Below are 26,270 nucleotides of genomic sequence, written 5' to 3' on the forward strand. Positions count from 1 at the left end.
CATCAAGAAGATCCTCAGCGCTTTGGACAAGCCAGGCTAGTCCTCAAAGGAAGAAGCTAAAGAGATAGTCATGGACAAATTTCAGCCCATCATAACAGCTTCAGTTATCGCTCTGGATGAGTGTGATTTTGGTACGAATCTGGAACTAGGAATTGGCCTTTTCTGCTTTTGCCATAAGGACCTACATGAAATCGTTCAGAATCTTCTCAACCCCGCCTATATGTTCCTCGGACAGCCACAATATATGGCGATTCTGAAGGTACATTTGGCCAGCAGAAGCAATAGTCATAAGCTTAGTATTTTGGATTGATTTTTTTTGTGAAAGAAGAAGAAAATATTTTAAATAAAATTAATTTGTATCGTAATAGTTTTGTTTGTTGTTGATTCTATGATAATTAGCTTCTCCGAAGTGAGCCAAGCGAGCTTGTAGTCCTTGTTGGTTCATGTCGTGAGCCCATTCCACCCGTCTCCCCAGAACTTCAGTTGAAACTCTTCTTCGAGACGAGCTAGTGTTACGTTAAAATCAATTTGCATTGGTTAGAATTCATTTTACTGTCACAAATAATTTAAGAAGAACAAAACTTTTTACTCACACATTTTTACAAAATTTGACAGCTGGTGTTAAATAAATTCAAATGTCAAATGAAAACGTGTTAACGTTCGGTGTGAACGATTTTCGGATTTTCGAGAACCCGGTTTTGGGTTTGGTGTGAAAAGTCTACAACAGTCCGTTTTTTTCATAAAAAAATCTAAACAAAATAGTACCCAAATTTGGTACTGATGTTCGGTTCTCGATATCTCGTCAACAATAGAAGATATTGACTTCAAATTATTTTCATTTACCAATTCGTCTTTGTATATATAAAAAATAAAACTTCAATGAAATGCTACTAAAATTGGTAAGAATTGGTTTCGATTAAAAATCTCAATAACAAAAATAGATTTTGAAACCAATCTATTTAATCATTTGCAAAATATTGTTGGTAATTTGTTACATTTAAGAATAATTCAACTGACAACTTTCTTAACAAAACACGAAAACCTACAAACTCTAAAGCAAGACAAATCGACAGACGGGAAGGAAAGTTATCAGTGTGGGTCGCATCCCAGCCTCTTTTTTCAAATTTGCACAGTTTGTAATCTTGTTTAAATGTCAGTTCATTCACTTGACAGCTGACAAAATGGCCACCGGTTAAAAAAGTGTTGCCAACTTTTATAATCTATGAAACTTAAAACAGACACACAAATACTCAATCTGCTTAGGATTTTCATTTATTTTGTTAAATTCCTTAACTAAATTTGTTGAAAAGAAAATGTTAAATTTCTTTGTTTTGACTATTAACCCATACATTTTAAAAATATTTCTGTGCGAGATTGTGTACGTACGTTCGAGATTTATTATTTTCTCAGAAATGTCTTAAGAACTGGGATAGATATTGACTTCAAATAAACTTTTATTTTTTAAATAAAGACATTTTTGACTATCACATACTTTTTTTGTTTAATTAAGGTGTTTGTTGGAATAAAATATATTTAATATCGCTTAATTTGCTTTTAAGAATATTTTAAAACAAAATAACTTTTTTATTTCTTATACAAAAAGATGCCATGCTAAGGAAAAAAAATTTGAGAAAATTCGAATATTAGGTTTTTGACCAACAGTTTATTTTACACAACAGTTTAATCGTGCCAATAGTTTTGACATAAGAAAGCTTAAACATCAATTATTAAAGCCAAAAACTAATAAATAGAGGAAGTTATTAAATTATTATTATTTTTGTATATTAATAACCCATAATTTAAAATCTCTTAGTTTTCAGTTTGAGATCTAAATTCACATATATTTATTTATGTTTTATTTTATTTTTTATTATTTAAAAAAATTCCAAAATCAATCGATTACCATATGAACCTCAAAACCAAAGTGTCATAAATCTCATTGGTTTTAAAATATTAAAGGAAAATATTAAAATCTTCAAAATATGTTCTCACCACAAAAACAGACTTCACAAAATCAAGATACAAAAATATGAGAATATACTCGTATCCTTTTTCTTTTGAAATAAAATTGCAAAACTCAAGACAGATAAAATTATCCTTTTTATGTACGAACAAACAGACACATAAACATATTGTCTCATCAAATATTTATCACCAGATGTCACAAACTTTCTTCCATTCTGAATCCCTCTGTTCCTCCATCTCTAGGGAATAAAATATAATAACAATAAATTCAATACTGGGAACACAAGAATCCTTCGGAGTATGACAAGTTAATCTATTTTATTTGGCATTTTAATTTATTGAATCACATAAATAACTCTTTTTATAAATTCGCGACCAAAGTTATTTGAAAGTTTCTTCAAGAGGGATTTTCTCTCAGACCCTTCCTCAATAACCTTCCCACCAAATAAAAACCAAGCCGGATAATCGTTGTTTAACTTTTTAATCGGTTTATTGTTTTGGAGTGGAGATTAAATTACCATAAACAAAATTTGGAAAAGCCTTTTACAATTCCCATTTTTTAAAATTCAAAACAAAATTGAGGGAATGGATAACATTTTAAGCTTTTTGTGACACATTTTTGTAACATTTTTTTTCTAAAGGAAGTGTGATGGTGGGATTTGAAATAAATTTTATAAATATTTCAAAAATAAATAAATTTCAAATTCCAATTAAACTTAGAAAAGTCATACCCTCATAATTATATTATACAAATTTAAAATTAATATCCTTTTGGTTACATTTAACTTTAGTGGGATATTTTCGCCTATAAAATAAAATATACACCCAATCAACAAGTGTTATTTTGAGAATCGAAATAAACACACAATTTATTTCACCTTCTTCACATGATTTTCTTAAGAAAATTAAAGAAAAGGGAAACACTTCAATCAAACAGCAGGAAAAAAAGCATTCATAAACTTTTGATTGCTTTTTATTTTAATGACTTAAAACGGGACACAAAATTATGGAAGGTGGTAGGGAACCTTAAATTTTGAGTGTCCTTTTTTATGTTGTCCATTAAAAAATACAATATATAAAATATATTTGATAAAAACTTTGTATTTGAATATTTAAGACTATTCAGGTGTTAAATATGCGAGAAGGTAATAATTTCGTCAACATCTTATTTGAATCTTCAAACATTTCAGTATGAACTTTAGAAGAAAGTAGGGCGATGAGGGCATGAAATTCGAATAAGAATGTTTTTGCAATGTATTCTAAAATAAGGCAAATTATTATTCAATATACTTCGAAAAATATCAACAGTTTAAGTTTTACCTGTTTTTTATTGGTATGATTTAATTCTTTGTAAATTAAACTTTATAATATATGTTTTTTGGTCAAAATCGAAAATTCGAAATTCCTTAAAAACGACACAATTGTTTTTTATGAAATTTTTTTCTAAACATTGCCTTCATAACATGGCTTCTTTTTTCAAAAAAAAAATAAAGGGGCTGGGATGAGAACCACACTGATAACTTTTAATCCCGTCTGTCGATATTTTGCTTAAAAGGTTTGTAGATTTAGTGTTTTGTTAAAAAAGGTGTCAGTTGAATTAGTTTAAGAAAATTAAAAATTACCAACAATATTTTGCATACGACGAAATTGTTTTATTTTAAAATTTATTTTTGCTAACCAGATTTTTAGTCGAAAACCAATTTTTACCAATTTTGCGCACTATTTTTTGTAGATTTTATTTTTTTTTATGAAAAACCGGACTGTTGGATTTGTATACAAAACTACTGAATATCGAAAACAATATTTTCTGTAAAATAAAAAATTTGAAGACAATATTTTTAATTTTTGAAAAGCTATTTGAGTCTTAAGTAAATTTTTACCAAGTTTTAGTATCGTTTTTTTGTTAGGTGTTGGCAACAATATTGAGTTGAGTTAGATATTAAGGAGTTAATATCTCAAAGTTTTGAAAAGATATTTGAGTCGAAAAACAATTTTTTCCAACTTTTGTTAAAATTTTGTTAGGTTCTTAGTTTTTTGTAAAAAAGCTGTCAATTTGATTTTTGTTAAAATTTTACCGAATGCTGACAACAATATTTTTTAAAATAAAAAAATAGTTTAAAGGCAATATTTCAAAGTTTTGAATAGATATTTGAGTCGAAATCAATTTTTACCAAATTTTGTAAAATTTTTTGTTGTGTTTATATTTTTTTAAAACAACTGTCGATTCGATTTTACTCAAAATTTTACAGAATATTGGAAAACAATATTCTTATAAGATAAAATAAGTTTAAAGCCATAATCCCAAGTTTTTGAAAAGATATTTGACAACTTTATTTTTTTAGGTTTTTATTTTTTATAAAAAAAAACTGTCAATTTGATTTTTCTCAACATTTTACAGGGCATAAAATCATTTTTTATTCTTAAAATTTTCGAGGTGACACATTTTGATTTATTAAAAAAAAACCGTTAATTGAATTTTTTAAAATTATACTGGTGTGGTATCACGTTACAATACATAATATACATTTAAATTCAAGTCTCGAGCATCATTGGTTTTTGAGATATTTAGGGTTCACCAAAATGTTAGCTTTTTTTTAACTGCTATGGTAAGAAAATTACAAACGCAATTTTCTTGAGAGCCCTTTCTGCATGTTTCTGAATTATTATCTGCATAACCAAATTTTTTTGAAGTCGATATCTATTCTGGTTCTTGAACAAAAAAAACTTTCTTTATAAAAATCTTTGATTTGGACTCTAATGACCTTTAAACGTTAAAATTTTCAATTCGACAAATCGAACCCATTACAATAACTTCCTATGGAAAGTTAATAAAGAGGCTGGGATGCAAACCGCACTGATAGCTTCCCACTCGTGCCCGTCTATTGATTTTTCTTAAAGCATTAAAGGTTAGATAAATAAAAGTTTGAAGTTAATATCGTTTTTTGTTATATCGTTTTTATTGTTTGTCATAATATTTGAGGCGAAAAAATGTCACTTTAGTTTTTGCAAGTTTTCATGTTTTTGTAAATTAGATTGTATCAACGGGATTTTTCTAAAAAAATTACTAAAAGTTAAGAACAATATTTTGCATATAATAAAATAAGTTTGGATTTATTACCTGTTTTTATTCCTGGATTTTTAGCCGAAAACCAATTTTAGTAGCATTTTTTGAAAGCTTTTAATTCTCATTTAAAAAAAAACGATTGTATTTTTTTAACAAAATAATATTACATTGATAATTAAATTTTGAATGAGATGAGACAATTTTGAAGCTAATACCTATATATGTTTTTAAGATATTCGAATTAAATTAAATTAATAAATTAAAATCTTTTTTTTTTATCAACTTTTAGTATGTTTACTTGCGACATCTATAGACTATATGGTAAGTTCTGGATTCTTAAAAAAATGTTAAACTCGAAATTTTAATCACACATAAGATTATGAGGGCAGAGAAGGCGAAAATAACGGTCTCGCTATTCCGTATGTCTATCTGCCTGTCTGTCTGTCCTCACCCTTACTGCCCAAACCTTTGGGTCGATTGAGTTCAAATTTGAAAATTAAAGTTTTAATTCGATTCGTGCTAGAATTTTGTTCATGTTTTTAAGACTGAAAATAACAGTAGCCCCCATACACATTTGTGGTCAAAAATAGATATTTCTAATTTTTAACTTCCCATATTAAGTTATTGTAATGGGTCCGATTTGTCAAATTGAAAATTTTGACATTTCTCGACGTTTCAAGGTCCCTAGCGTCGAAATAGATGATTTTTTAAAAAGATGCCTGTGCGTGCGTGTGTACTACGTTCGTACGTCGTACGTTCGCGACGTTTTTTCGTCGTCCATAGCTCAAGAACCAGAAGAGATATCGATTTCAAATAAATTTTGTTATACAGATAATAAAGCAGAAAGATGCAGAAAGGGCTCTCAAGAAAATTGCGTGGGTGTTTTTTTTACCATAGCAGTTTGAAAAAAGGTGAAAATTTTGGTTAAACCTAAATATCTTACTAACCAAAAACGCTAGAGACTTGAATTAAATTGTATATAATATATTGTAACATGATATCAAAAACGTATATTTTGTGAAAAAATCCATCTACAGTTTTTTTTATAAATCGAAAAAACTGAAGAAAAAAAAATGTTCACTTCCAAAATTTTACATCTAAAATATGATTTCATCTCCAAAACAATTTTGTGCAACGAAGAATAATGTTTTTGACATCTGATAAAATTTTGAGAAAAATCGAAAAAATAAAAATCTAAACAAAACATTACTCAAAGTTGGTAGAAATTGAATATCTATTCAAATATCTTTTCAAAAACTTGAAGTTTAGGCTTCAAACTTATTTTATCTTACAGAAATATTGTCTTCAACATTCTGAAAAATGTTGAGAAAAATCGAATTGACGGTTTTTTTACAAAAAATAAAAACCTAAAAAAGTTAATTAAAGTTGGTAAAAATTGATTTTCGACTTAAATATCTTTTCAAAACTTTGAGATATTGGCTTTAATTTACTTTTATCTTTCAAAAAATATTGTTGTCAACATTCAGTTAAATTTTGAAAAAATCAAATTGACAGTTTTTTTTACAAAAAATTCAAAGACCGAAAAAAAATTAACAAAATTTTATAAAAAAAGATTTTCGACTCAAATATCTTTCAAAAATTTGAGATAATAGATTCTAACTAATTTTTGCTTATAAGAAATATTGTTTTCAACATTCGATAAAACTTTTAAAAAATCGAATTGACAGTTTTTTTTACAAAAAATAAAACTCTAAAAAAAGACAGTACTAAAACTTGGTAAAAATTTACTTTCCACTCAAATAGCTTTTTAAAAAATTAAAATATTGGCTTCAAACTTATTTTATTTCACAGAAAATATTGTTTTCGATATCCACTAGTTTTTTTTTCGATGGGCAAGATGGGAAGTTATCAGTGTGGGTCGCATCAAAGCCTCTTTTTTTTTGTTTCAATTTGGCTTCTTTCAATGAAAAGTATTTTTGTATTGCTCCAGACGGATACCCCCATAGAAACATTATCTTGTTCTATCTAAATTTTCTCAAGAACTAATAAACCGATTTAAATACTATTTTTTTAGCACAAGCTCTTATACTGTCTCAATAAAATTTGACGATTAAAAATTCAGTATCTCGAAAATGACGGGTAAAACATATAATTGTAAGCTCTTAATAACTGCATATTAAAATATTGTTAACCTCAAATTAAAAAAATTTATACCTATATACAAAATTAATTAAAAAAACCGCTCTAAAGATTTTAAAATGAAAATTTAGAAAAATAAGGTTTTATTGAAAAATCACATGGCATTTTTTTTTTTGAAAAAAAAAACTTTTTCAGAGGTAAATTTTTAAACCTTAAAATACAGGATATATTTTCAAACACACTTTTTGGTTGCATGAGGAAGTCCCAGTCGTGCATTTTATTTAAAAGATCTAATATTGTTGCCAAGATATTCGGGTCAAACATCAAATTCTACTAACTTTTTGGAGAAAACAGTCACTTCTATTTTTATTAAAAAAATTACCAGATGTCACGTTATTCTTAGATAAAATACTTTTGTGTGTAATATTTTGGTCAGAAAGTGTTAAATATTTTTTTTTCAAATATTTGTATTTATAAAAAAAAAACAGTTAATTGAATTACATTACATTACATTTCACACTACTCACCACATAAACGTACAAAGTAGAGAACACAGCACCTTGAGCGACTAGACTATGTAAGGTGATAACAACACAAGGCATTAATACAAGATAGAAGGACAGAAGAGAAAGAACAACAGGCAGAAAGAACACATGACAACAGCACGCGGTACGTTTTGAGATGTTCCTTCATCTGTTTTCTAACCACGCTCACTAATGGTTGATTTCGGTGGTCGATGGGAACCAAAGCTTTAACAGTGACTAAACCGTTGCCCAGTTAATTGTATTTCTTACTAATTCGTACCAAATTGGTTTAAATTCTCAATCTTAAAATTGCTGTTGTAAAAAAACATCCACTCAATTTTTTGAAAGTCTTAACTGCATATTATTGTTTATCACTTGTTAAACAAAATGTATTATAAGTCGATATTTCTGAGTATTTTTGAGATATGGCCCAACGTTCATAGACACAGACATCTATTTAAAATAATTTTATTTAGATTCTGGTGATACTGAAATTTTTAATTTGAAAAATCAGACCGATTATAATAACTTTCCTATGGGAAGATACAAAACTGAAAGCAAAACTTGTCTCCTCGAATATCTTACGAACAAAATATGATATTGTCTCCAAAATAATTGTATGCAATGGAGAATAATTTTTTGATATCTAGTAAAACTTTAGAAAAACCGAATTGACAGTTTTTGACATACAAATTAAAATTTTAAAAAGGATTATACTTGAAAATTGAAATTGACTCGAATTTATTGAGAACTTATAACATATTTATTTTATTTTACACTAGCTTTTACCCACGACTTCATCCGCATTAGATTGTTTTTTTTTTTTTTGGTTAGTAGTATGAAAAAACCTGTGGTGTTCTTTTTTGTACGTATGTTTGAATTGTGTCGAGATATGATGAGGCCATTCTAAGTTTGATTGCCATAGCTAAGATTAGGTGAGTAATCTGTAGCCATGTACCATTACATAACTTTGGTGCGACAAGATTTCTCATTAACAGGACTAGAGCACCAACCTTCAATCTTAACTTATAAGAAGGCACCCCTGATAATTCCAAAGAATTAAGAAACTCTATGGGTATGATGTTATTTGCTCCATGCCCATAACGTTGTCTACTGAGAGGTACCCGAGGATATCTTCCTCCACGTCCGACTTAATAGTAATTACCGGCAGGGTCTGTCTTAAGCCGCCAGCTAAGAGAACGACCATCCCTCCCATGATAGCCCGGTTGTTCTTGATATCTTTCAGTGTACGATGAAGTCTAATGCTTTAACTGCTTTTTAGTGGGACATTGTACCAAACCAACAATTAACATTTCTCCTACAGTCTTCCACGCTCACTACTTTTGCTGATACTGGTGTTTATTCATGATCGAAGTTCAACGAAAGTTTCAGAACCGAGTGCGCTGTCCGTCCACCACTAAGCAGCGTAGCTGCTATTCCTGAGGAAGCTACTGCTAAAGCAACTCCATTGTTTTTCCGAATTTGAGCTAACATTAGATTCAGAAGAAAAGTTTTACCTGTGCCTCCTGGAACGTCTAATAATAGCAAACCACCTTTTCCGCTATAAATTTTGTGTATAACTGTGTCAAAAACTACTTTTTGTTCTAAATTTGAAAGTGGAATATCCTCTGTTATTCTATGTTCTAGAGCGGCAGTATCATAATTTAATTCTCTAACTAATTCACTGCTCACTTCCCTAATTCTCTGTGGTCTGGTCATCCCCAATTCAGACAAATCTTTCCTGTAATATTTATAACGTTATCTTTAAAAAAAGTTGTTTTCCCGTTATACAAATTTTATCCGAATATTATTCAAATCTTTGGTAATATAGGAGGGAAAGCTATCAGATTCCCCGGAAAGTAATTTCTCCCATGGGAATGCGTTGTTTTCTCGAGGTCAAAAGTAACTCGTACCCTTTTTTAAGTTTCAAACGACCTCCTTACCAAATTTCATTTAAATCTGTCCAGTAGTTTAGGCGTAAAAGCGATCGGCCCACCTGAATCTTCCCATGGGAATGCGTCATTTTCCCGGGGTAAAAAGTAATATCTCGGATATCAAAATATCCCCATACCAAATTTCATGCAAATTGGTTCAGTAGTTCAGACAAATTTTGAGAAAGCTGAACTTTGTCGAAGAGATACATCTGCACGTCCTGAACACTCCCTAAAAAATCCTCTTATTTTTAGACTGGAGCAAAAGATTTAAAGGGGTCAAGTTCATTAAAATTCAGAGTTGTCGAAATTTTTTCGAAATAATGCCATTTTTCGAAACAAATTTTCCTTAAAAATTATCAGTGTGGTTGACAGTCCAGCCCCGTTATTGATTAAATTAAACCTTAAATATTTCAAAAGAGCTTTGAAAATTCTTACAAATTTTTCATCACAAGTTAACCTTTTTATATTGTGTCTTAAAATACTCGTAAGCATAAAATATGTAAACACCTTAATTATGTTTGCAAAAATCTAATCAATATCGGTAACGATTGAGACATTTTGATTTTTACGTGATTTCCTAAGCTGTATATTAATTTTTATTAAATAAAAGCTAATGAAGTCCTTAAATATAATGCCCACTCAAAATTCAATTTGAGTTAAAATTCACATTCTTCCAACAAACAAAATATTCACCTTTAACCTTTTTAACAATCATATAATGTTAATCTAATTCTCAAAGCTCTAGAGTATCGCCATAGTAAGGTCTTCGTAATCTCTGTACCTTTTAATATAAAAAAAAAACAAAAAAAAATCTTAAATCTCATATCCATTAGGAGTAGATAAAACATATATAGCGGCCTTTTTACTTTATATAAATAACTGATGGTATCTTATTATATGGATAACAGCTATGTACGAGAGTAAGTGTGACAATTTCATTTTATTCATTTGATATAATGCTGCGTTTTATTACATTATACACACATCAGAAACGTGTTAAGAAATTGGCTCATAGGATAAAACCATTTAGAGCAAGACATTAAATGTAAACAGAGCTTATTATATTTAACGAAGCATCAGACTCCAGACAATTTAAATTGCACCTCCTCCTGTTCGTCCTTAGAAGTTTGGAAGAAGCAAAACAAAGTCAAACAAACGTGATTCAGACGACCAACGCAACGCGATGAATGAAGTCATACACAAAATACATATACTCTAACGTTGCCAAATGATTATGAAGATTATTAAGATTACACAACATGTTCCTATAAGATATCCTATTGCAAAATGACGTACTCAAATAAAAAAGGTCCTTTTTCTGTAGTTTAGTTTTCTCCGCACTTAGATTTCATATAAATGACATGGCAATGTGTGACAAAAGCTTCAAAACCTAGTCGTGCGTGGTTCTTTTTCAATAAAAATCTGAATCATCTAGGTTCTTATCGTTTTCCCAACCTCTTCTCAAAACCCCATAAGCCGCCACCGTCACTGACGGCGAAACCAAAAGCCGACATAGCCGCCCAAAAGTGTTTGGACTCAAATTTCCACTTGACCCTTCATACTATATAAAAATGATGGTACTCATACATACGAGTGTGTATGTACAATTTGAATACTCACTTGAGTCCAATAGTTTTTGTGTCCTTTGCAGCTCCCGCTCTGATTCCTTTTTATGTTCCATTGCCTTGTGCGTTTCAATGAAGGCCAGTCGCTGTCCTCGATCTGTCAAGTACTTGGTGTACATGCCGGCAACATTAATGGCCGTATAAAGGATAAAGTTGGCGATTATTTGATATAGAACACACGTTGTAAACTTTTTAGATACACATCCCATCAAAGAAAAGAAGAATACGAAAAATAAAATATAAATAAATAGTTGTTCACAACCAATAAAATTAAGTGCATATGTGCGGATGTCAGCATGTTAACACACCATCATCATCGTTCTATGGCTAAGTTGTTAAGAATTGACAGGAAGCGTAAAGGTGATGACGCAGGACCATAATAGACCATAGGAGTGGATGTGGTGGAATGGGCTATAATAGTTGGGGATGAGGGTGGAAGCTTTAGCATGTATATGGTGACCATATCCTAACCATTGGTGTGTGATGTAGAGCAGAACTTTATATACCTAGGCTTTATGGAAAATAGAGTATACCTGAGGGACGACTAAGCAAGCATGAATGAGATAGGTATTAATTTTATTTTGTTAAAGGTAGAAAGATCAAAAGGCACTTGGGAAAGGGATATTTTAAGGTACAGAGGATACGAGATGTTTGCAAATAAAGGGCTTTGAAGAGTCGCTCAAAATTGTCCTTGTTGTGGTGTAAAGCTTAGTGGAATAATAATTGAATTTAAGTAAATACAAAAAAGTCGAGCAAGAGATTTAAAAACGACTTAATTGATTTTAAGGACCTCTCAGTACTTCAATAAAAAATGGTGGACATACTGCATACTTCAACCATTTTTTTTTATAATAAGCGCACACTCAAAGGGATATATTACCCTTATTATGTAGACTCAGTGTGAGCACTAGGAAAGGGAGAGAGGGTTTGAAAGGAGATGTCAGTGCACATTGGTTTTGAATTCCTGAATATTGCAATAGCTGGGAAAGACAGAGTGTGGCAAAGCATTCCACATTCGCATAGTATGGCTAAAGAACGAATCTCTGTACTTGACATTACGACCGAAGTTGGGCTCGAGGGTATATTGATGAGCATTTCTAGAAGCGCGAGTATTACGGTTGAACTGTTTAAGGTGAGGAATGCAGCTGTCTATTTCTCTAGAGCATAAACCATTAAAATAACGGTAAAAGAGGGTGAGACAAGAAACATTTCGACGATGTTCAAGTGACGTAAATGATCTGTTGATAGTAATGTCACCAATCAGTCTAAATGCTCTACGTTCAATACTGTCCAAGAGGCTTAAGTAAGTTGCAGGAGCACCAGCCCAGATATGGGAGTTATACTCAAGCTTTGGACGTATATAAGTCTTGTAAATAACAGCCAGATCGGAGGGGGAGAAAAACTTCTTGCATCGCCTTAGAAAACCCAAACATCTTGCGGCATTTTTGGCGACATCGCGTATGTGATCGTTCCACAAAAATTGGTTGGTGATACACATACCGAGAATATCGAGATGTTCAGTTTCCTCGATGCAAGTGCCATTTATGGATAATGGCAGGGGGGGTATATTTCGCTTTAACGATACAAGACAGCATTGCGTTTTCGAAGCATTAAATTCCACGCGGTTTCTTATTCTCCATTGTACAATGCTGTTTAGGTCGGAATTTAATGAGCTCATCATATTTTGTAGTTGCAGTTCCACATCCGAAGAAGAGGGGTGTGAATCTGAAAACGAATATGAAAAGCTAAGAGTACTATCGTCAGCGAAACAATGTATTGGATTAGAAGTTACAAGAGATCATTAATAAAAATGAGAAAGAGTGTTGGGGATAGAACAGAGCCCTGGGGCACACCAGCATTTATTTTGTGGTTTTCAGACTTGAATCCATCCAATACAACTTGTATAGAACGATTCGAAAGGTAATTACTAATCCAATGAAGCAGGGATTCATGCAAACCGAAAGCAAGCATTTTCGATAAGAGAGCCTGATGCCAAACCCTATCAAATGCTTTTGAAATATCTAGTGCAATAATCTTACTTTCTCCAAAACTATGTAAAGATTTGTTCCACTGTTCGGTGAGATGAACCATGAGATCACCAGTGGACCTATTGCTACGAAAGCCATACTGTCGGTCATTAAGAAGCTTCCGTTCTTCAAGATATTTCTTGAGCTGATAATTAATCAGCGTTTCCATGACCTTGGAAAGAAGAGACGTAAGTGCAATTGGTCGGTAATTAGACGGTGAAGAAGATTAGCCTTTTTTGGGAATAGGCTGGACAAATGCGGTTTTCCATCTGCTCGGAACGAGACCTGAGGAGTAGGACAGATGAAAAAGTTTACGCAGTGGTTTTGCCAGCGATGAAGAACACCTCTTCAGAACAATAGCGGGGATACCATCCGGACCAGCAGATTTATGTATGTTAAGATCTTTTAGGACTCTCGCTACTGTACGAGTGCGAAAAAAGATTTGCCCCATAGAATCATTAACTCGCTCAAGTACAGGCGGAGTCATAACACTCACTGGCAGCGTTATATTTGCGGCGAACTGCCTAGCAAAGAGATTTGCTTTCTCTCTAAGGAGATAACAAATGGAGTGTCATTCACAACAAGCGTGGGAACCGAGGAAGAGGAAGAATTCCTCATGTTTTTTACAATTGACCAAAAATTTGTACTGCCTTTGGGACTTGCAGTATTTTTTGCCGTAATTTTTGGTCATGTAAAAATTTGGTCCGTCGAATATGGGCTTTGCAGGTCTTCCTGGCTTGCTTGAACTTATTCCGGTTTTCCTCAGCAGGATTGGCTTTAAAACAACGGAAACTTACCTTCTTGACCCTAATAACCTCTTTACAGCTCGCATCGAACCATTCGTTTTCTTTAGGTCTGATGCTTTTAACCCTATTCGGGATAAAAGTTCTCATTCCCAGGAGAATCAAACTTGTGATCATATCAGCGCTGGCGTCAACGTCACTATCGAGGAAGCATAGTGACCAGTTAAAGATCCTGAAGTAATTAGAGAGACCGTAGTAAATAAATGCAAACATTATCAGGATATGAGATATTTGGTTTATAAAGGGTGTTTTTTTCTGCATGATTGTTTTCCTTAGTTTGACAGTTGACAAATGACAATACAAAGAATAAGGTTGGTAATTAATAAAAATTCGTTAAACGCGAAAACAAGAGAAGTGAATCAATCTATTCACGAAGTTTCGTGTATTTTATTGTGTTTATTAGAAGAAACATATTTCTGGGAAATGGCTTTTTCAATAAGTCTTACATGAAGCTAACAGAATCCTCAAGCCATTAACGAATCAGCATTTAAATTGATTGCATCATCAGTATCCTAATTTCTTTCAATATTAGGAAGGATCTAAAAAAAATCAGATTTCATACTAAATTTATCCAGAAAAAGTGGTTTTTCGATGCCTACCAGGCGTCTGGAAGAAGAAATCCTGGTAAAATGCACCAGATTTCTGGTAGAATAAGCAAGGAGAATTTTTTTTCTCGTAAAAATTATACCGGGTATACCAGGAATATTTTTTACCAGGTAAAATTTTCCCCAGTATTACTGGTAAAAATTTACCAGAATTCTGGTAGGATCTAAAAAAAATCAGATTTCATACTAAATTTATCCAGAAAAAGTGGTTTTTCGATGCCTACCAGGCGTCTGGAAGAAGAAATCCTGGTAAAATGCACCAGATTTCTGGTAGAATAAGCAAGGAGAATTTTTTTTCTCGTAAAAATTATACCGGGTATACCAGGAATATTTTTTACCAGGTAAAATTTTCCCCAGTATTACTGGTAAAAATTTACCAGAATTCTGGTAGTATATACCAGGAATATTTTTTTCTGGTAAAAATGTACCAGAATTTTGGTAGAATATACCGGGATAAAAAAAGGAATAAACATTTTTCTCTAAGCTAAATTATCGGAATCGCCATGTTGTTTACGATTAATTGGCGGGAAAGGCTTGATAGGTATACTGTACTTAAATTCGATGTTGAAATGCTCCAGAAGACTGGTTTTTATTTAAGAGGAAAATATATGCTAGATAATAAAATTCGTGGTTTTATTTACCAGAAAAAAAATATTTCTTAATTTCCCAGAATTTCTGGTTTTAAGTACCAGAAAGCTGGTTTTATCTACCAAGAAAAAATATATCAGACAATAAAATTCCTGGTTTTATTTTTCAGATAAAAATTAATTTTTAGACTCCCAGTATTTCTGGTAATAAGTAACAGAAGACTCATTTCATCTACCAGGAAAAAAATAGCAGACAAAAAAATTCCTGGTTTTATTTACCTGAAAAAAGACAACTTTTAAACTCCCATTATTTCTGGTAATAAGTAGCAGAAAACTGGTTTTATCTACCAGAAAATACAATTCCTGGTTCCATTTACCAGATTGCAGATAATTTCATTTTACCAGGAAAAAAAATTCTTTGTACCACAACGCTGGTAACATTTACCGGAAAAATTTCTGTCAAAAATTTTACCAGGAAACCAGTTTTCTGGTTAATAAAACCAGATTTCTTTTTACCAGGAAATCTCGAGTTATTTACCACAAAATTTGGACTATTGTACCAGTTTTTTGGCTGGTATTTTCTACCAGATTTTGCCTACTAGGAACTTTTTTTGAGTGTGCCGTTGTGCTGAATATCATGCTCATTGATTTTTTGTTTTCAAAAATGAATCAGTGAAATATTGAAGACATTTGGTTCCAAAAATGCGACGCCACTTATCGTACATTAACCGTAAACTTTTTTACAATATAAATTTATTGAAAATTTTATTTCAACAAGTGGTCCAGCCAACTTGCTTCCTTGTTTATGTGGCTTAACGCATTTGGTTTGATTTTTTAGGGTTATCTTGAATAAACATCCGATATAAATAACGTTTCGTCAACATACTTGATTCCTTTTCAGCATCACCAGAGAAGAATATGGTCACCATATTACATGGACTCATCTACTTGGTAGTTTTGAGGAAACTAGTTACTTGTTGTTGTTTATACTCACAATTTTCTTTTGAAACTTGATTAAAGTTATCACGGCTAAATGGCAACTAGCCGATATTGTACCACCAACTACACACCATTTAAGTGGTAACGGTAACATTGCATACGGAACAAATATCACAAAGAGAATATACCAAACTAGATTCTCGCGTTCAGTAAAGCCCAAACCTTGACCAAGGAAACCTGAAACGAAATAAAAAACAAATGCATAAATAATATTTTGTTTGTAATAATATATGTCAAAATTATAAATGGTATTAAATAAATAGAAATTATTCATTAGATTTGTCTTAAATGTGCGTATATAGCTTTTGTATTATTTTTTGTCTAGGTTTAAGTTTGTCATTGAAAAACACAAATACATTGTTTTTTTTTGCACCAAGAAGTTGAAATTTTGTATTTTTCTGAAAGCTTTTCTTCAGTTTTTTTTTTTTTTTTACAAATTTTCAGGTTTTTCTAGAGTCTAAAGAGAATCTTAGACTAATGACGAAGTAAAAGAAGAATTCTTGGAAAATATATTTTTAGTTGGCTTTAGATAATGAACTGTTAAGAAGTTGCAATTCCATTAGTCAAATTACAGGTTAATAATGTAAAGCTCTATCTTCACGAAAGAACAGTCTTTATTTGTGGGAGGCATAATCAGTTAACCGTAAGCTCAATTTCGGAAGTATTGTTAAATAGAGGGATTATCTTTCACTTGCACATCAAGAATGTGGAATACTTTATCTAACTCCGCCTTCACGAAGCATTCAATCTTTTTTTGGAAAGACTAATCAGTTCCACTGTTAGCTCAATTTTCTTTGTCCTGTAAAATACACAGATTCTTCTTCAGCCGTACATCAAGAATGTGGAATACTTAACCAACTGTGTTTTTTCCTCTGATTATGATATTCAAAACTTTCACTTTTATGAAAAATATTCACAACTATCAACTCTTAATTAATTTCTTAGTTTCTTAACAATGGAACTGTATTTAAACTTGAAAATATTAAGGGTAGTCATTTAAATCAGAAGCTAAGTTTTAGTTGGTCAGGCTTAATTCACAAATATTTTATAAGAAGAATCCATGTATCTCCTTTCTGTATTTCATATTTCAAATGTTCAGAATCCTTATTTTGTTCATAAATTTTGTTCGTCGTTTAAAAAAAAAACTTCTTTGATATTGTAGCCATATTAACAAATACAAAGACGCCTTGACATATGATTTAGAAAATGATGAATTACTATAACTTATAAAGACACCTTTAATAATTTTTCATTAACGTAGATTGAAAGGTGTCAAATTGTATCTGTTACGAAAACGATGTATGTACATATCTTCATACCTATAGACCCCATATACTTTAGCAATAGAGGAAATACATTTTCCAGCCCTAATAAAAGTTCAAGGGCATGCGATTATTTCCCATCGAACTACTTACTAGTACAGGAATGTCCAAAATAATAGGAACAGAACTTCATTTTTGGTTATTAACTTTAGTACTAGTGTAAGGATAAAAGACATACAATTTAAATATTTAATTTTAAAATGAAATATTCTGATAATATTTTCTAATTTGCACTTTACAAAAAATTATTTTGGCTGTCAACGTTTGCAAGTCCATTTCATAAAAGGGTGACCGAAAAAACTAGAACACTTGATTTAAACCTAAAACAATAACGATTGATTTATATTTGATATTTATTTAAAAATTAACAGAATTCCTTTTTATGACTCCTACAGCTGAGTAAGCTCTTTTTAATTAAATAATCCATTTCACTTTTTAAGAAATAATTTCTCTTTAATATAATACCAAAATCTTGTATGTTTTCTGCATGAGATAATACATGAAAGTCGATCCTTTGGTCAAAGCTAATGTGGACCTAAAGAAGGAGATACGAGTAGCATTGCAGATTTCATATATAATTTTGGACAATTTTATATCATTCCGAGTCATGAGTTAGGTCGTCCTGCAGTAGCTTGCAATCGTGGAGGCAATTCGTTTTTAAGAAGAATTTCAAATCATAAGTGTAACATAACAAAGCCATTGTAGTTCTATCACTTATACAAATATTAAATAGTAGCGGACCCAAATGGATTCTTTGAGGAACACCTGAGCTACATTGTATAGATTTCGAAAAAGTGTTTTATATGACTCTTCCCATTAGATAAGATGAGAGCTTATCAAGAAAAGTAAAATGGAAAAGAAAACGTTTTTTTTTGTATTAAATTGAATGAGCGAACGAATCAAAAGCTTTACTAAAATCGGTATGCATATATCTATTATCTATTTGAATCTCACCTTTAAATGAATTTAACACATAACTTGAGAAAAGAGCTAGATTAGTTGTTATTATGAGCTCCAGACATAGTTTTGTGGTTTATAGACTAGAATCTTTTATTTCCTATAAACTGAGTTGTATTGCTTCGATATTAAAGCAATAGCTTTAAATATAAAGTGCACTGTTATTTCAGCAGATAAATGAACAAATTCACATAAATTCAGAAAATAGATAAAGTGTAATGTATCTTCAGTTCTCCAAATATTCGTTTTGTAAGAGATAGAGAGAGAGCATGCCTACTTTCTTTAAACTTGAGCTCCATGAATTGATTCTCAATTAGCTTCAGCTTCAGTTTTTAGGAATACCATTCAACAACAATACTGGTTAGCAGTTCAGCATTTTGTTTAAACAGCATTTAAGTGTCATACTTTTAAACAGTTTTATAGTGTCATCTGTCCTTTTTGAGAAGATTGTGAATTTTAAGAAAACTTAGACATAGTTTCGAGATTAGTATCTTTTGTTAGGTACGATTGGGAAAGAGAAATTGTTGATAGATTAGGTGACTTTGATAATAAGCAGATTGATAGATAGCTTTTCGAATAATCTCGATCGCATCCTTGATTTAATTTTTGTCTACAAGGAACTTGTGCTGATATAAATGTTATCTCTTCAACTCCACTATCCAAATCCCTCTATCATTTTGCACTTGATTTAAACATAAAATTTTATAATTATTTTAAAAATTTAAATAGTATAGAAAAATATATATGGTTATGGTTATATAAATGGTGATAATATGTCATTGTCAAATCACCTGTGTACTTTTGAGTGGCTGTCTGTTTTTAGCAATTTAGATTTAAGTAATTCTTATGAAAAGTTTACTTCTAAGCTCAAATGTACGTATACGTCCCAAAAATCTGCTTAAAAAATTCAAATAAACCGCCATTGTTCAACAAGGAATTGATTAATTTGAATAACCACAAAAATAAAGCATTTAAAGTATTCCGTAATTCTAAAAATATGAAACATTGTATCAAAAATATTTCTATTTTTTAAAGCAGTTTAAGTATTACATTTTTAATGTTAAAACAAGCCTTAAAAGCAATTCCAAACATTTTTGATGTTTTATAAACAACAAGTTAAAGTCTATGGGTATTTCTAATACAATACAGTATCTAGACGTTACATCATCTGATCTTTCAACCATATGCAATTTGTTTGCCAAATATTTTCAATCCGTGTATGTGGTTCCAAATCAAGAGACAAAACTTTTTCATAATAGTTTCTATAAACTCATTGAATTTTGGAAATTTGTATATCTAGGTAAACGAAGTTATAGAACTTTAGATAGAACTTTAGATACAAAGGCCCGATTTGATTGTTTCCCACCAATACTTTTGAAAAAAAACCGCACAGGCAGTTGCTTATATTCAACCGGTCTTTTGAGTCAGGCATATTTCTTAAAAGTTGGAAAAATTCCTTTATATTTATATAAAATATCAGCTATCCCCAAACTTTTTGAAAAGTTGATTTATAAGAAACTTATACTTTTATTTAAATGAGGGATATCTCCAATGCAACATGGTTTTATAAGTGGTATTTCTATTAACACAAATCTTATAATTTTTTCTAACTTTGTGCTTACAACAATAGAAAAAGATATTCAGTGCGATGTGATCTATACTGATTTTGCCAAAGCATTCAATAGAGTTGATCATCAAATCTTGCTTCGAAAGATTAAGGGGTATGGTTTTCACTCTAATCTATTATTATGGTTTGACTTGTATCTGAGTGATCGAACCCAATTCGTTCGTATTTTCAATTAATTCTGATGCTATTATGGTTACATCCGGAGTCCCCCAAGGAAGTCATCTGGGACCTTTGTTGTTTCTTTTACTTGTCAATGATATGACAATGATATGTTATTGTTCATTCACAATGTCTTGTGTTTGCTGACGATTTGAAAATGTATTGCATCGTACAAAATTTATCAGATTGTTTAAAGTTGCAAAAAGACTTATTCAATTTATATGATTGGTGTGTAAGCAATAAGCTAGTTTTAAATGTACATATCTAACTGTCAGATTCTTACATTCAACACCTTTATGTTTTGAATATTCTTAAGGAACAACGACTCTTAATAAAATTAAAGAAAAGAAAGATCTATATAGGTGTAATATTTGACACTAAGTTCAATTTAATAGTCACATAGACTATCTAGTAGCCAAGTCAAGTTCTATGTTAGGATTTATTAGAAGAAATTCGAAGGAATTTAAGGATCCCTTCACTCTTAAGAGCCTGTTTTTATCATACGTGAGGTCTATTTCGGTTCATAATATGTAATTCTTTTTATTCCATTCACTCAAAAATGTACTATAAAGAATTCAAAAATGCCCTTCTAGATACATGTTTTATCTATTACGTTGGAATATTCCTCGACCTTTATATGATGCCCAATGTTTACTTTTTGGACTACAAAGTCTTGAAATTCGACGCAAATATTGTAATGCAATGCAAATAAATTACTGAATTACTGAATTACTGAATTACTGAATTACTGAAATACTGAATTACTGAATTACTGAATTACTGAATTACTGAATTACTGAATTACTGAATTACTGAATTACTGAATTACTGAATTACTGAATTACTGAATTACTGAAGTACTGAATTACTGAATTACTGAATTACTGAATTACTGAATTACTGAAGTACTGAATTACTGAATTACTGAATTACTGAATTACTGAATTACTGAATTACTGAATTACTGAATTACTGAATTACTGAATTACTGAATTACTGAAGTACTGAATTACTGAATTACTGAATTACTGAACTACTGAATTACTGAATTACTGAATTACTGAATTGCTGAATTACTGAATTATTGAATTAAAATGTTTAAATAAAAAGCTTGACAACAAATTAATATATTACCGTTTTTAAATGAATTCTTAGCATTACTTTAAATAAGTAAGAAGTGTTCCAATTATTGTGGCAATAGCTTTGCATACCGGTGTATATCAACTATATACCTTTACATGTGTATTGTGTATAGTGTTTTCCTGGCCCGTGTGAAATAATAATAAGTTTATCCTTCAGTACGAGTACGTATATTTATCATCATCAGGCACACGCACCCATAATAATAATAACCATAACACCAACATATACATTACCTTGAATATTGAACAAAAGCCACGTGCACACTGCCGCCCAATGGAGGTAATTATTGGCAAAGCATCTCCAATAGCCCAGAAAGCATATCCCAAGATTGGCAACCATACAGCATCCTGACCAAGTTATTGCCACATCCACGTTGCTTATCTGACAAATATATATATATATACACAACAAATGAGATATTCCCCAAGGACTATATAATGACAGCTGCATGCTCTTTACGTTCTACGAACTCTACTCACTGTTTCATTTTTGGTTTCAGCTTCTTTAAGCAGCCAGATTACGGCCAACACCGCCTTGAGCACAAAATCCACAATATTGACAATGATTAAAGACTTCTGTCGCTGTCGGTGGGTATACAAAAGGTACGATCGCTCCAGGGAGCTATTTTTGAATGAGTTCGTCAGTGATGGGCAAAGGATACCTTTGACTACGTTAGCACTTTTAAACGCCGAATAGATTTCATTGTTAAAAGGACGTAATTGTGGTTTAGCTCCAACTTCACATGAGTCTATAGGTAAAGATAGCGATATCGATTAACATAGAACATAAGTGCAAATTAAAAGGAACAAAGAACAATCAAAAGTCAATAGGACGAGTAAATTACTCACCAATATTATAGGAATATGTCAAGTCGCCAATCCTTCGATATACATCATTTGTGTCTTCATCGAAAATCCCACAACTCTGGGTCCTTCTTCGGGCTGCTTTTGATGTTATTTGGGAATTACTTTCGACAATCCGAACGGACTGTACTCGTTGTGGTGATTTGCAATTATTCTTTCGGCCATTAGCGCACGGATATAGGGTGTTCATTTGCAGGTTCTTAACTGGGCTTGAAGGTGGTTCTTGAGCCGTCGTCGTCGTCGTCGGCGTTGTTGAGTGAGTGAGAGTGACATGATTGACGTCCTCCATTTGAGCACCGTCACCAGGCAGTCGAGGCAATTTGGCAATTTCCGATGGCGATAGATCCTTTGATAAAGTACATACGAGTAAATTGAAATGTTATAACAAGTAAAAGCGAGTGTGTTATTGTTAAGAGGAAAAGAGTGTTTTTGGCTTTTTGTATAAATCAATAGATTATTATGTAGAAATACGAGGGCTTTGTGATGGATATTATTTAGAGTCAAATCATTGCGTGTCAATATCGAAATAATACCTTATGTAATATTGATATATTTCATGGCTTAAGAATGAACTGCTTAAATCCTTGATAATTATGAAGGTTAAATGGAAATTATCAGTTAATTTGTGCTCTCAAAGGAAGTGGCAAAGACTGCGAACCACTATTACCTGTGTAAATTACCTAATTGGCTCTAATTAAGTTCAACAATAATTCGCTAATTAAAAACGATTAAATTAAACATAGGGTGGGACTGTAAATATACCCTCTTCATATTGTCGGTTTTGAGTAATTAATTATTCGGTGACATTAAGAAGATAAGGATGAATTCTCAAAGTAAAATAATCCATCTTTAGATTAAAATAAATAAAGGTTGATAATATTTGAGACTTAAAATTTAAAATATTTTTTTTTTGTAGAAAAAAGTTACATTGAGAAATTCTTCAATATCTTCATTTGTATGAATTCATTTGTATGAACAAATGAAAAACTACCCAACCCCGTTCACTTCAATATTGCAATGGTGCATTTTGGGAAATTTAAGAAAGTTCAAATTTTTTTGACATAAATTAAGGCATTTAGAGGAGAAGTGGTGTAACAATCAAAGATCAAAGGGCACAGTAGTTCTAGCTTTATTGTCTTTTGATAAGACGAAACTTTATCGATTTTGGATCCCTTCCCCTTTCTTACTTCAAAACTAATATAGACAGAAACCACCAAATTTGCAATATTTATAAAGAAAACTAATGTGCCAATTTTAAAAATCACAAAAACCTTAACTGAATCACTGATTTACCAAATTAATGGATTACGGAATAACTGAACTACTGAATAACCGAATACCTGAATTACTGAATTACTGAATTACTAAATTACTGAATTACAGAATTATTGAATTACTGAATTACTGAATTATTGAATTATTGAATTACTGAATTACTGAATTACTGAATTACTGAATTACTGAATTACTGAATTACTGAATTACTGAATTACTGAATTACTGAATTACTGAATTACTGAATTACTGAATTACTGAATTACTGAATTACTGAATTACTGAACTACTGAATTACTGAATTACTGAATTACTGAATAACTGAATTACTTAATTACTGAATTTATGAATTACTGAATTAATGATTACTAAATTACTGAATTATTGAATTACTGAACTACTGAATTACTTAATTACTGAATTACTGAATTACTGAATTACCGAATAACTGAACTAATAAATTACTGAATTATTGAATTACTGAATTACTTAATTACTTAATTACCGAATTACTGAATTACTGAATTACTGAATTACTGAACTACTGAATTACTGAATTACTGAATTAATGAACTACTGAACTACTGAACTACTGAATAACTGAATTACTTAATTCCTGAATTTATGAATTACTGAATAACTGAATTATTGAATTATTGAATTATTGAATTATTGAATTACTGAATTACTGAATTATTGAATTACTGAATGACTTAATTACAGAATTACTGAATTACTGAATTCCTAAATTACTGAATTACTGAGTTATTGAATTACTGAATTACTGAATTCCTAAATTATTGAATTACTGAGTTATTGAATTACTGAATTACTGAACTACTGATTTACTGATTTACTAATTCACTGATTCTCTGATTTTGTGATTTACTGATTAATTAACCAATTATAAATATTATGAAGCATTTCCTTACATAATAGAAACTAAAAATTTTGCAAGAGTGAAGGTTAGGTGGTGTAATGAAATTACGGTCTTTGATTTAGGAGGCGTGTTATTCTCCCACTTTTTTGTACAGATATGAGTAAAAATTAATAATGAAATTCAGAAGAGTCCAAGGTGTGCGCAGCAGGTACAAATATATTGCACTTAGAGGGCATGGTATCCACCCAGTTTTTAAGTATTTTGTGACACACTTCTGCATTTGTATTTCTTGTGTGATAAGAAAATTTAGTACAGAAAATATCTGTAGAATATTTTCTATACTAAACTTTGGATATTGAAAACAAATGCAACGTTTTTGCTTTTCCTTCATTTTCTAATACCATTGCAAATTTGGTAGTTCATAACTGGCACCTGGAATAATGTTTAAAAGTGTTATAAAATTATATTTAAACATTCACTGACTGCTTCTCTAAGCAAGCAATTAAACGCGGGAAGCCTTAAGTATGTGTTGTCGATTAATTAACTTTCTTTCAAAAAGAGAAACAATAATCCTAATAACATATGTACATATACATAATATGGTATAAAAGAATACAAAAATAAAAAATCCATAAGATCCTACCATATCAACCACAAAATTCCACTTTTGGAAATAAGCTCACACAATTCTTATTAACATCTTTTACTTTCAAGAACTTAATTAAGAAATAATCAAGTCTATTAATGTCCATAGAATTCAAAGGATTCATTTTGCCCTTTCAATGCTTCTTCATTTCAACGTTCGGCATCGGTACCTATGTACATCTTTATCGACATACTACATGTTTCACATAATGCGTATGTATGGTCTTATACACACATATGAACATATTTCATTTTCGTATTATGTCGTTTCGTTTGAAATATTTGTGCCACCTAATTAAACCCTCCCCCCAATTCGCACTTTCCCTCATAGAACACAACGTAAAGTTCGACGTGTCATATATACACTTTCCCAACGTTACGCGCTGTAACGCCAAGTAAAAAATAACTGTTAATTTGCCAACATTACATCCGTTTACACAGAAAGAAGCCTCCCCTACCGCTACCACCACAACCACACCACAAAAGCATCCCCTTTTCTGTAATTACCCGCAATGTAGAGCGGATATCCTTTCAATCCTTACGCTTTTGTGCTTCTGCTGTCATTCTTGTTTGACGTTTCCCCTTAAATTTCAAAAGAGAGAAACTACACAAAGCTTACCTCAGTTCTGCCAAATCCACTGTCAGTTAGATCATCAAAGTCAATCGTTGTCGCCATATTGGTTATACCGTATTCATCAGGGTCGTCGTCTGCGTCTTCGACTTCTTGTAATTTGAAAGCAGTTGCACTATTGCCATTATCACTACTTGATAGAATATTGCATTCTTTGGATAATCTCCGATTTAGCGGCGTCGTTGTTGTTGTTATTGGTGTCGTGTTCTTCGCTGTCACTGTCGTCTTCGACTGCGGTAGTGGCGGCGGCGTCGTCTTTATTATCCTCGACGTCGTCTTCGTCAATGAATCCTTTCTGTGATGATAATCTGCATTCAGTATATTCAATGGTGATTGACTTACACCCCGATTATTTGATTCATCGGAAACCAATCCAATGTCCATGATTCGTTCGTAATACGGTCTGTGAAAGGATTTAGAAAGAAAGGTTAAAATGACATTTTTTCTAAATATATGCATTTTCTAATTCTCCGATAATTTCTTAAGATTACATCAGACAATAATAATTCAGGAGACATTTTTTAAAGTCATGTTT

General features: G+C 31.3%; 1 protein-coding gene across 4 annotated transcripts in view; it reads right to left on the bottom strand.

The window, feature by feature from the left end:
* The window catches only part of LOC129946747 (adenylyl cyclase 78C), a 162,883-nt gene that overhangs the window by 26,907 nt on the left and 109,706 nt on the right, over positions 1–26,270 (bottom strand). For all 4 annotated transcript variants that reach the window (XM_056057061.1, XM_056057060.1, XM_056057063.1 and 1 more), the window contains 6 exons: positions 25,724–26,138; positions 22,290–22,650; positions 21,921–22,189; positions 21,675–21,822; positions 16,229–16,410; positions 11,208–11,400 (listed from right to left, as the gene is read on the bottom strand). In XM_056057061.1, the coding sequence (XP_055913036.1) occupies positions 11,208–11,400; positions 16,229–16,410; positions 21,675–21,822; positions 21,921–22,189; positions 22,290–22,650; positions 25,724–26,119 (1,549 nt within the window). In that variant the 5' untranslated portion in view covers positions 26,120–26,138. The remainder of the gene's footprint in view (positions 1–11,207; positions 11,401–16,228; positions 16,411–21,674; positions 21,823–21,920; positions 22,190–22,289; positions 22,651–25,723; positions 26,139–26,270) is intronic.

Source organism: Eupeodes corollae, chromosome 2 (genome assembly GCF_945859685.1).
Source record: "Eupeodes corollae chromosome 2, idEupCoro1.1, whole genome shotgun sequence".
In the NCBI taxonomy this organism is placed as follows: domain Eukaryota; kingdom Metazoa; phylum Arthropoda; class Insecta; order Diptera; family Syrphidae; genus Eupeodes; species Eupeodes corollae.